The sequence below is a fragment of the Juglans microcarpa x Juglans regia genome, chromosome 1D (genome assembly GCF_004785595.1).
Source record: "Juglans microcarpa x Juglans regia isolate MS1-56 chromosome 1D, Jm3101_v1.0, whole genome shotgun sequence".
NCBI classification, from domain to species: Eukaryota; Viridiplantae; Streptophyta; class Magnoliopsida; order Fagales; family Juglandaceae; genus Juglans; species Juglans microcarpa x Juglans regia.
Genome location: NC_054594.1, coordinates 46,953,612 through 46,966,226, shown reverse-complemented (window position 1 = coordinate 46,966,226; position 12,615 = coordinate 46,953,612). Strand labels below are relative to the sequence as shown.

At 35.0% G+C, this 12,615-nt stretch overlaps 2 protein-coding genes across 2 annotated transcripts; both read left to right on the top strand.

The window, feature by feature from the left end:
* Nucleotides 1-1,791: 1,791 nt before the first annotated feature.
* LOC121235412 (AP2-like ethylene-responsive transcription factor TOE3) lies at nt 1,792-5,571 on the top strand. Its single transcript, XM_041131757.1, has 9 exons — nt 1,792-2,017; nt 2,054-2,720; nt 2,911-2,936; nt 3,050-3,080; nt 3,167-3,254; nt 3,350-3,495; nt 3,946-4,052; nt 4,189-4,289; nt 5,146-5,571. The coding sequence occupies exons 2-9, from the start codon at nt 2,182-2,184 to the stop codon at nt 5,413-5,415; spliced, it is 1,308 nt and encodes a 435-aa protein (XP_040987691.1). The 5' UTR covers nt 1,792-2,017; nt 2,054-2,181; the 3' UTR covers nt 5,416-5,571.
* Nucleotides 5,572-8,044: 2,473 nt separating this feature from the next.
* On the top strand, nt 8,045-11,966 carry LOC121248300 (protein RETARDED ROOT GROWTH-LIKE; the record flags this gene model as incomplete). The annotated part of the gene is made up of 7 exons (XM_041146727.1): nt 8,045-8,514; nt 8,979-9,087; nt 9,217-9,376; nt 10,198-10,346; nt 10,432-10,583; nt 11,405-11,519; nt 11,627-11,966. Coding segments are annotated over 7 exons (1,293 nt in total), but the record flags the coding sequence as incomplete, so codon positions are not given.
* Between the last annotated feature and the right edge of the window lie 649 nt (nt 11,967-12,615).

Below are 12,615 nucleotides of genomic sequence, written 5' to 3'. Positions count from 1 at the left end.
CGAGACTTCCATAAATAACTTTCATGTTGAATAGATTTTTATGGATCGTCGTCTATATATATTAATATACAGTACTTGATCATAAGTAATGGTATTATTTTTAAGATAACGGCTATTACAAATTTAAAGGGAATTTTGTATCATGGAAGGTTGAGATGGGGTCCAAACTAATATCCATAATTATTTGAGAATATAATATATAATATGCTTAAAATTCCGAGGACAGAATTAATATTTGTAATATTATCCTTAAAAAATAGAAAAATTATACAGTTAGGCGAGACTTGTACCAAAAAAAAAAAAAAAAACAATGCTAATATGCCTCTTCATTTTGTTCTCTCATTTTGACAGTTCATATATTTAATTTTTTTTTAACAGTTAAGGAAGTGACTATTAATGTATTGATATTATTTTTATTTTTTTAAAATTTTTGAAATAAAATGTTAAAAAAAAATTACAAATTACACTAGATGGCATACAAAGTGGGCATGCCCAAACGGAATAATAGTACCGCTCAAAAACAAAAACAGATTTTGGGATCAATTTTAATTAATTAACCATCGATTTATTAGCATAAAAAATATTGACAAGTACTTATTAGACTATTTTAATTGCAAGTACGTGTTGGATTCTTACAATTACTATGTTGCATGGGGAGACACCAACCTACATATACGCAATTAAAAGTATATAAACAGCTTATAATTGGGACCAGTTTAGTTGTAAATTGTAATCGGTTTATTAGCATAAAAATGATCGAAAATGTAGACCATTTAAGTCCCAAGTACGTGTTGGATTTAGGTCAGAAATCCCTTTTAATTACCTTATATTTATATTACTTGTATTAGCGTTACTCATTGCTTTTTCCACTTGGCGTAGATCAACTCATCCATTTATTAATCCTGTTAAAAAATCTTATTTTTTGTTAAAAGTCTACTATTTTTGTGACCAATCTAGTTACCTCAATTTATTAGATTTTTTTTAAAAAAGATCTCAGTATCATGTAGACTATATAGCGCTCTTTTATTAGTCCCATATGTGTGTGTATATATATATATATATTGAAATTAGTTTGGCAGTTAATGACTCTGACTCTCTGCCATTTGGTCGTATTGGAATTAGTTTAGCAGCTTAGGCCTCTTTTAGAATTTAGATGGAACTACTCATTATAATTTTAAATTGTTTCTAATATTTAAATATTTAAATTTTAAATTTATCTTAACTTAAAGTTTTTTTATATATAGGATTCACAATTTTTTTTAACTCAACACTTATTTATACGTAAGACCTACAATCTTTTTTAATTTTTCATAAATATATCTAAATTTATCTTAATATTTAAACATATATAATCTCATCCTAAATGAGCTCTATAAAATTCACTCGACCATCTCAATTTATTACTATTCATAAAGAATTCAACTCAATATCTAAACAGGAGATGCCAATTTCCACGTCTTCAATCCATGCCAATGTCTATTTGGAAGTCTTTTTCTTGCATCTTCGAATTAATCTTTTTTATTTAACTGGTTGGTTCACTCTTACTTTATTTATTTATTTTTTTTTTGATGGAGTTCACTCTTAACTTCATGTAATTGAGTCAAGTTTTATATTTATATATATGAGAAAGTCAAATAACGTAGGTGAAGACATTGCACGAAGAGTAGTAATGGGTACAACTTTTTAAGTACCGTAACCACGCTAGGTAGCCCTCCCTTCTGTTTCTACCTTCACAGTTAACACGTCCCCATCTATTTCTTTTAAGCCCCCAGAGTTCCTCTTCCAGTTTCTTGTGCTTCACAAGCCTCTGATCATCTTCTATTATTGCCTCTCTTTGTCTCTCTTTGTCTCTCTCTCTGCCTGTGGGCTGTTGCTTTGCAGTTTGCAGTCTTTTCTCTTCGATCCATTTGTGGCCATAGAGCCTCGAGACGGCCTGCTTTCTTCCCCCAATAACTTACGAAAGCCTCTCTCTCTCTACCCAATAACGTTGCAGAGAGGAAGCTATACCTTCTATATCTCTCGTGTATATATATATATATATATATTTCTTTCTTAGCTGCTTTTGTTCAGTAGTTCCTGAAGAAAGTTTTGCTGTGAACATGGGTTTTTCATGTCAAGCGTGCTGTGTTGTGTAAAATCAATTTTACATTGGAAGATCAGAAGATCAGAGAAAGAGAAGATATGTTGGATCTCAATGTTGATATTCTTTCCGGTTATTCGCTTTGTGATGAGAAGGAGGACGCGTTAATGGAGGTGGAGAAGCTCCTAAAGGGCTCAGGAAACCACATGGAAGACTCGGGTACCTCCACCTCCTCCGTCGTCAACGCTGAAGAAGCTCCCAATAACGTCCGAGACGAAGACTCTTCCAACAACTCCCCCGAGTTCATCTTCGACATCTTGAGAAAAGAAAATCATGGTATCCGTTCCGGCAAGGAGTTCAAAGACGAAACCCCGGCACCGGAACTCGTTACGAGGTCGCTTTTCCCCGTAACAGGAGAAACGGGAGGCGGGGAGTCAGAGTTCGGGTCGGGATTGTCATCGAGGCCTCAATGGTTGAACTTGTCGTTTGCTCATGACTCGAGTGGTCAGGCAGAGCTGAGAATTTTGCAGCAGAAGCAACAGCAGGTGAGGAAAAGTAGGCGGGGGCCGAGGTCTCGGAGTTCGCAGTACCGGGGAGTTACATTCTACCGGAGAACCGGCCGATGGGAATCACATATATGGTATTGATTATACGTATAATGAATATATGTTTGTTTGATCATAATAAGACGTTTTTTGTCTCAATGATTTGGTTTTCTTTATTGATCTTGACTCTAATTGTATGAGCTTCACGTAAATGATTTTACCTTACATACACCTAAGAGTATATTTTCTTTGATGGTCTTAACTCATTTTCTTTTTGATTTTCAGGGATTGTGGGAAGCAAGTATATTTAGGTAAGTGAACGATCTTTTATGCAATTTAACTTCATTATTGGGGAAAAAAGTTTCAATGAAAAATTCAGAGGGTTTTTGGATATCTTGATGATTCGGATGTTGGGATTTATCAGGTGGATTTGACACTGCCCATGCCGCTGCTAGGTGAGTTTATTTTCTTGAATAAGGAAATTTACTTTATGCTTTGTTAAACTATCCTAATCATGGGCCTCTTGAATCCGTGATTTCAGAGCATATGATCGGGCTGCGATCAAGTTTCGGGGAATTGATGCAGATATCAATTTTGATTTAAACGATTATGAGGAAGAGATGAAGCAGGTGGGAGTGGGATGTGTTCATTCAATCATTATTTGATATCTGATTGATGCCGATGATGAATCTTGCGTCCTAATTATAATTTCATTGATGTGCAGATGATGAATCTGACCAAAGAAGAATTTGTTCAAGTTCTTCGACGCCAAAGCACTGGATTTACACGAGGGAACTCGAAATACAGAGGTGTGACCCTGCACAAATGTGGTCGTTGGGAAGCTCGTATGGGACAATTTCTTGGGAAGAAGTAAGAAACATTTTCCTTAGCTGAATTTGTACTTGTGATGATTTTGTTACTGGATGCTGTTGTCAAAACTTGGTATATATTGCTGTAAGCACCGGCCTGATATTTCTCAGAACTTATCGTTTTGGACTTCCTCTAAGTTCAAAATGGTTATACAAATTAAAGAAGAAGTCCTTGGTCAATCAACTTTTTTTTTTTTTTATCTATGAAATTATGATGCTTGCTTGCAGGTAATTATGATCGGGAATTAGTTGGGATTTAGGTTTCGTTTGTTTTTGCAAATGAGATGAGATAAAAGTTAAAAGTTAAATAAAATATTGTTAGAATATATTTTTTTAATATTATTTTTGTTTTGAAATTTGAAAAAGTTTTGATTAAATGAGATGAGATGAAAAGTTTTGTGAAAGTGAGCGAGACCTTAGTGTTAACAGAAATCTTCATTTTCGAATTCAGGCCCTATGATATGGCAGCCATCAAATGTAATGGGAAGGAAGCTGAACCCAACTTTGGGCCAAGCACCTATGAAGGGGAGATAATTGTGGATGACATTGGTCAAGAAGGTAATATCATAATAGATTTCAATCTTTTTATTTAATGTTGTTTCGGAGGCAAATTCTTTATTGCATTTTAAAAAGTGAAAGATGAGTTCCCAGTTAATGAATATGTAGATGAATTCTATTGCCATGAATTCAGGAGGAGGCCATAATCTTGATCTAAGCCTCGGGATTTCGAACGGTTCTAAGGGGAAGGACAGTGGGATTGAATCTCATTTCCATTGCAACAGAGAGAGATTAATGGTAGTACTTTACTCACATATTCAGTCTTTTTACAATGCTAGCTTAGACACATTTTCTCCAACTAATCTTTCACATAGCTATTACCTTCCCATATTGTCTGGTAGCAGACCATTTACTCTCACGTGGAAGCATATAGAAATTAAGTGGCATGAATACGACAAGTGATATCTGCAATAGCACGTGTTGTCAGCCATTTCATGATTGTTTTACGTCTCATTGTGTGTGTATGTGTGATATCCATGTATGGAGTATATGTTGCAGTCTTTCTTTCTTGACTTGTAGGTGGCACAAATAATTTAGTAGTGACAAAGACCATTCTGGTTAGCAGTAGTTACAAAAACCCCAAATTATTGGCCATCAAAAACCTTCTTCTGTTACTATCTGCCTCTTGGTTATGTTAAGATTTAAATAAATAATAAAATCTACCTATTCTCGTCAGCTTAAACACTCCCCCTTACTTAACCCAACTCTGATACACTGTAAAATCACCATTTGTCTCAAAAGCTTAAGCTGATAGAAAAATGTAAATTTTATTATTTATTTTATATATTAACAAATTAAACAATTGGTGGATCTTCACGATTGCATTTCCTTGCGTTGTTGCAGAAAATCCAAACCCAGGTTGAAAAAAGATTTGACAGGATCATGTAACTCGTACCATGTTGATAAGAAGAATTAATATTCTGGTTTATACTTTCACTAATCACACTCACACATATATGCCCTCAAATGTTTTTAATTGAACAGCATCAATATATAGTCTGATTTTCAATATCTTTATATTTATAATTAAGGAAATTTACACTTGATATTTATACAAGTAAAACTAAACTTATATTACTCTGTTAACTCGCAGGGAAGGGTAGGAGGGAAGACAGTAGAAACTGTTTCTTCGGCAAGATTTGCGAAATGGGCATGGCAAATGCAGGGCAATGGAATTGTTAGCCCAACGCCAGTATTCTCGAGTGCAGCATCATCAGGATTCTCTTCTGCCACTAGTACTATTGCTCCATCATCAGCAATCTTCCCACTCAACCCTCAGAACAATTCTGTCCACAATCTCAGCCTACTCCATCTACCCACTACATCCACTACCAACATTTCTAACTCTATATATCGGCTCTAGGAGCTGAAACCCAAGATGCAATGATTTGCCTTTAGAAGGTTTTATGTAAGCAAGACAACTTAGCCAATCATATATATCAGTCTTGCATTGTGCAGAGATGTGTATGATCATATACTAATAATATTATTATAACAAGAAGCATATGTTGCTATGGTACTCTGCCCCAAACACTTTTTATCCTTTTGCATGCCCTATCTGTCTTTACAAAGGCCTTTTGTGTTGCTTATCCTTTGATTGTTATGATCCTTATCAATAAACCAGCCCCTTGAGTTTGTGAATGATTATGTAATTAGTTGCAGAAGATATGAGCCTGTGAATAATGTGTGGTTGGAGCACACATAGATAGATCATGTGTGCTCTCGATCGCCTATCACGTTCAGTATTTATATAAAGTGTAAACTGAAAGCCGCACGTCTTTAGCTCCATTTGAGCATATTTCATTCGCAAGCAAAAAATGTACACGTAATTTGTTCTCTTTTTCCCTCAACTTGTCTTTTTTCCTTTTGTTCCTCACACGACTTCTACAGTCAAAGAATTCTTTTCTGGTATCAAAATTGATGACAACTTACAACAACCCTAACTTCATTATAGGGAGTTCTATTTGAAAATTTTAAGGAAAATAAAAAAACACTTCACATCTCTAATTGTAGTCGTTTTAGATCCTAAATTACAAAAAAAATAACACATTAATCTGCCATTTCATTTCCAAAAAGCTCTCACCCTAAATTTTTGTATTTGTGGCGGTCCAGTTTAATGACATGACTCGTAAACATGTAAACCTTGTATTGTGCGTGACTGGTTTCACTTTTGTTTTATTTTTTCTCTTTATCGTTAGTAACATGTTCCTAACATGTATTACAATTTTAAAAATTTAAAAGCGTAATTTGTCGATTTCAATAGCTAGCTCGAAGTGTAAAGTGTCTAACATATGTTTGTTGGAGTGCAGAGAATGTATATTTCACCTAATAGCCCTCGTTGTTGTTTCTTTGTCGTTTCAATAGATGAAGTAGATGGGGGCAACTATAATAAAACATGTGCACTTACAAGACCGAAAGAGAGAGAGAGAGAGAGAAAAAGAAAATCATTACCCAGATCCAATCCTGTGGCTAAAAATGCTAGGTGGCCGTATGCATCAACGTCAACCTACGCCAAGTTGCAAGATTACTGGGAATACCAAGATAACGTTTTTGTGCCTCCCCAACGTTCGTTGCATATGCGAAAATCAACGATTTTCAGACAACAATGGGGGCCCCAGGTCTGAAAACTTGTGTCCCGGCTTGCACTTGATTTTGCTCAAGTCAACTTCAGCATACGGCAATTTGCAAGCATACACACGACATCTCTTTCTGGCGAGTTCTCGAATCTCTACGACATTAATGCGTAAAACTTTGTCCCTACAAAACAACATAGAGTTAGATGCTGACTCACTAGAGTTTTCATTACAGACCTTGAATCTATCTAATCATGGTGGTTGGATTTTCTGCTCTGTTCCAATCATGGAGGTTAATATGGCCCGTCTTTAGTCACCTAGTTTGCAGCTTCCACGATGACTTGGGAAAAGACTGGTTTTATAGTGACTGCATTTATAATCTTTTACCTGTCAGTGACCTCCTACTATCATCAATATTGCAATCACCACCTTCAGAACAGTACTTACTGTTCTGCTAAAAGAGTACAAGCATTGCTGGGCAGACGACCCAATCTTCATCCTGAAATGGACTGCTAAATATGGTACAAGATTTCTTAATTAACTCAATGAGACTGAAAATATAAATAAGATCAAATAAATATTATATTATTATTAATTTTTAAAGATATTATATATAATAATTATTTTACCTATTCTCATTTTAAGAATACATTTTTTTTTTGTCATTATTAGTTTAATATATAATAATATGAAAATTATAAATAGTAAAATTTAATTTTTTAGTATTCATAAAAAGTTTTTGTATAATCTTTTGAAGAGGCAAGGACCATTTTTTTTCAAATGTGTAAGTTTTTTTTATAGAATTTTATTGACAACAATGATTATAATTGTGTTTAAGAGTTTAAAGTATTTGTAAAACTAGATTTGATAAAATTCTCTCTAAATCAAAAATTTCTTAATAAAGATTAAAGTAAGTTATTAATTGAAAATGTGATATAAAATCTTAATCAATAATTTTACTTTACAAAATGATAGCAATTATTTTTAAATAAAAATATAATATAAAAATAAAAATAAATTTTAATTCACAAGTCTTATTACTATTTACAAATCATCTCGACTCATCTCATCACTAAATTTAAACTGGGCTGCAGAATCGTATCCAAACGGGGCTTACACGTTAAGTGTTTTAAATACCAAAACTCTATCGAATATCTTTCACTTTGTACTCAAGTCGATTGTTTTGCAGAATCGTATACATGCCTATTTGGTCAAGGAAAGTTGTTCTTTGATATGAAAAAAAATGGGCTGCCAAAAGGAGAGTGTGACTGATGATATCAAATGAGTGCAAGTTCTTTATTGATAGATGATGGGTCCAGAGAAGCTGGGATGGGGCTCAATAGCTTAATGTGCGGTTTTGATACAGTTAGGCCCAATTGAAAGCAGGCCCGCTTCAATCGGGCTTTGAAAGCTTAAAAAAAACGAAGAAGAAAAAGACCAATACAAATACATAAACCCTCCGAACAGACAGACGCGCGTACACTCTCTCCAAGTCTCGAGCCGCAAGAAAATGTGGCGGAGCATAGACGTCCACCTGAGAGCTTTGCGTCTCTTCCCCTCCTCCACACAACCCTCCTTCTTGCTCAAACCCATCCGTACAATCCTCACTGTCAACCCAAGGCCTCATGCTCTCTCCGTCCCCAAGACCTGATTTCTCGTACCATCTTCAGCCCCGCCATCTCCTCGATCACCCCCGGCCTAGGCGCCCGCGGTTTCGGTTCCAATTTCGGCTTCATTGTCGTGCGGTGCATTTCCTCGGTCTCTTCAGCGCCCACGTTGGAGTGGAACGAGCCGGTGTCGTGCTCCGAGGTCGGTGACGGCAATAATGGCAGCGTGGAGGAGGGTACTAAGCCCTCTATTCCCGTCAGAGCCTTTTTCTTCTCTACTAGGTTTGCTTCTTTTTTACTTCTGTTTTCAACTTTCAGAAAATTTTTATAAATTCATGGCTGTTTGGGTTCTCTATTAGTTTATTCATTTGGTAATTTGAAAGTGCAATCGAAAAGATGGGCGTGTTTGGGTAAATTGACTACAGTGGAAAAATATTTTGAGATTCGTTTAAATTTATTGGTTAAATATTAAAACTGTATTCAAAATGACTTACACTATTTTCCAGTAACATATGGAAGAAACGATTTTTTTCCCATATTGTTTTTTACCTTCATGTTCGCTATTCAATAAGACCAAAATGCCTGACATTCTCTTTTGATTGTAAACTTATTGCGTACCCATAGCTTTTTGGAACATTCAAGTCAGCTTGTTGAGATTCTGCCTAAGTCTGAAGCGACCCTCCCCCCACTATACGCACACACATTTGCGTAACTGAATTTCTGGTGATTCTTTTGTTCCGGTGTAGTGTGGATTTGCGAAGCGTAGTGGAGCAGAACAAACCTAACTTTATCCCACCAACATCGCGAATGACCAATTATATCGTTCTTAAGTTTGGCAATCTTTCTGAGATCAATGTAAGTTTTTCTTCTTGGTCTATGTGACGTGAATGTGCTTGTTTTCTGCATCTTAACCGCAAAGTTTTGTATATGCTCTTGTTTTGTGATTAAGTTGACCCAGTTAATCAGGACAGTTCTTTGTTTCAGGGTTTGGGTGCTTCCTTGAGTGGAAGTAACTGCTGTTACATGGTAGTTTTTCAGTATGGCTCCATTGTCTTGTTTAATGTCCGTGAGGAGGATGTAGATGGATTTTTGAAACTTGTACAAAAACATGCATCAGGATTGCTACCTGAAATGAGAAAGGATGGTAAGCTTTTAATCTGAATATTTTGATTGCGCATAAGGTTACTGGGTTCATGTTTGTAAATATCTTTAAATCGTTGTGTAATGCAACTTTTTTGGAAAAATGTTTATCTAGCACGCAAGGGTAGTAGCAATGGTCAGGGCTAAAATTATGACTGAGCATCTTGATACCATAGAAAGTATAGTTTATCCTATTTGTTGCTTTAGACACTTACCTTTGTATTTGTCTCTATTAATTTTTTGCACAAGCCCATTAGGGTGTAGCATTGTGGTCAAAGAACAGGTTTGAGATGTGCTGTAGACTCAGACATCCTGGGTTGATTTAACCCTGACTTTTCTTCCATTATTTGATACGTGATTTTGGAGAGCAGGTTGTGCATTCAAGATTTACGTCCCAAGGGTGGGTTTGAAGTGCCCTCCTTCATGGTGGAACCGTGTCATTATAAAAAATTAAAAAAAAAACAGAAAAAAAAAGAAGAAGATTTGGCACAATGTGTTCATTTGATTGGAAATAAATTACGGAATAACTAAGGTTCTTGTGTCTTGTCATTGATATGTCAATGGGGTCTCCCTTAGAAATAGCATGAATTTTATCAGTGAGTAAATGTCTTGAAGCATCATTTTACAGCCTGGTGAAACCTTTTCATTTGTTCTTTAAGGGAACTTAAAATTGTTAAACTTTCAAGTAAAAACTTTTTTAACTCTTTTGCTATTATCTATTCTTTGCTTAATAAATGTTATACTCCAATGGATGAGAAATTTTTAAGATCTTGTATGTTTGATGTTCTAACTTTGTCTTGATTTGAATGTGTTTTGTAAGTGTAGAGTATGAGGTGAGAGAGAAGCCAACTTTGAACACATGGATGCAAGGTGGATTAGATTACATTATGTTGCAGTACCTGAATATTGATGGGATCCGGACGATCGGAAGTGTTCTTGGTCAAAGCATTGCCCTTGATTACTACGGACGCCAGGTCAATTTTGTATCATTATGGAAAGTTTTTATGCTGAGGGTATTTCTTTACAATTCGTGCTCACAAATCTTTTTTCTGCTCTTAGGTTGATGGAATGGTTGCAGAATTTACTGATATAAATCGTGAGATGGAAACTACCGGAAAGTTCAAAATGAAGAGGAAAAAACTGTTTCAGTTAGTTGGAAAGGCAAATTCTAATCTTGCTGATGTCATTCTTAAGCTTGGGCTTTTTGAGAGGTAAAAGTTTAATGGCATGCATTAATTGAATGGTTGACGATGGTGAAAACATGTCAAGCCTAATAAATACACTATACTCTCAAAGCTTTTTCTCAAAGCTGCTTGATTTGACTTTATGAGTCTGAAGAAAACGGGAGACTTTTAAATGAGTGACAAGAAAAGTTAACGAAATTGAAGACATACAGTTTTCTTCTTTTCTTTGCTGTTTGCATGTAGTGTGGAAGCTTTTGCCCTAGCATAAATGTTAGGTTTTGTCGAGTTTTTAATGTATTTTTAATTAATGATGTATGATAAATAATAAAGATTTAAGCAAATGTGATTTGTAAGTGAGTAAATTAAGATTAACAAAATGAATTTGAATTAGACTAATCACTAAACCAAAAGGAAGTAACAAAAAACATTATAGATTTATTTTTTGAGTAAAGCAATATAGATTTAAAAATGTCCATAGTGGTTTGTAAGTAGGAATCAAGTCATTCTATTTTTCTTTAGAAGTTTTTTGAATTTTCATAATCTTCTTTGACTAACATCATCCTGTGTCGCTGCTCAGACTATTGAGTGGGCAAGCACTTTTATTGCTGTTTGTTCTTTTCCCTGGATGTTGCTGTTAGTAACACTTGGCCGTATTGAATAGTTTGAGCATGATGATAATTTTAAGTGCTCTGTTCACTGTGTGGGGTTCCTATTTCAGGATTGATAGTTTCTATCATGAACGATCCATCTTCGCTTGCTGACCTCATATCATATATCTCTCAAAATTTAGCTTATTCACTGTGTATGTTTGATACATCTAATGAAAACTTGACTTTTTTTTTTTACAGATCTGACATTGCCTGGAAGGATGCAAAATATGCTCAAATATGGGAATATCTTAGAGATGAATTCGAATTGACTCAGAGATTTGCAAGTCTTGATTTTAAGCTGAAGTTTGTGGAGGTGGGAGTTTTCCTCACATCCTAACTTATTGAGCTAACAACACGTTAATGAATCTGGTGTTTTAAGCTATGTGCACGTTGTACTGATTGCTTGTTTTCTTTTTGCAGCACAATATCCGCTTCCTTCAAGAAATTCTCCAAAATAGAAAATCAGATTTTCTAGAATGGCTCATCATTGCACTGATAGGTGCTGAAATACTTCTATCTGTTTATGACATAGTCCACCGGTCAGCAATTAATCTTTAGCACTAATTTCCAGTTATGCATAAGGTCAGAGCTCATACATTGTACTGTCTTATTGCTCTTGATGTTCTGTGTTGTCGTCGTATACTTGCTCTTCAAGTTTTGTTGTCACTTTGTAACGTTTCATACCAGCCCATTTTTTGTAATTAACTATTTCAATTAGTTTCAAAATATTCTATTGAATCATATGTAAGTAGTTTCGAGTTGTGCCCTCTTCACCTTGTTTTTACCAATGAGTTATATAAACCCTCCACTCTAATGCGTCCCGTTTCCCATGTACTTGACATCTTGTCCTAGTTTTTCCTGGTTATTCTGGGTTTCAGTGTCTTCTAAGCCTGACAGCGAGATGAGATGATTGTAGATACAAATTAAAAGTTGAATAAAATATTATTAAAATATTATTTTTTTTATATTATTATTATTTAAAAATTTTAAAAAAAATTAAATTGAGATTTAAAAAAATTAAATTATTTATTTTATTTGTGAAAATTAAAAAAAAAATTATAATAATGAGATAAATTAAAATAATTTTTCAATTCAAACGCGGCCTAGGTCTGAACTTGGCCACTTCTAATAATCACTAGCCAACAACGTCCGACTCTACCCAAATTTTTCACGTTCGCCCTAACATTTTCCACTTGTCGGACTCGCTGAGCAGTTTTTTGAAATCTCTGTTTGAAAAATCTTTGTTTGAAAGCAATAAAATCAAAGTATCAAATCATGAATCCGTATGCACATGTTGCAGAGAGAGACGTAGTGCGCAAGGGGCTACGAATCTGAGCAACAACATGCCACATGCCAACGTTATTATTTAACACGCGTAACAGAGATCTCCACTTTTGATGTCCTACTGT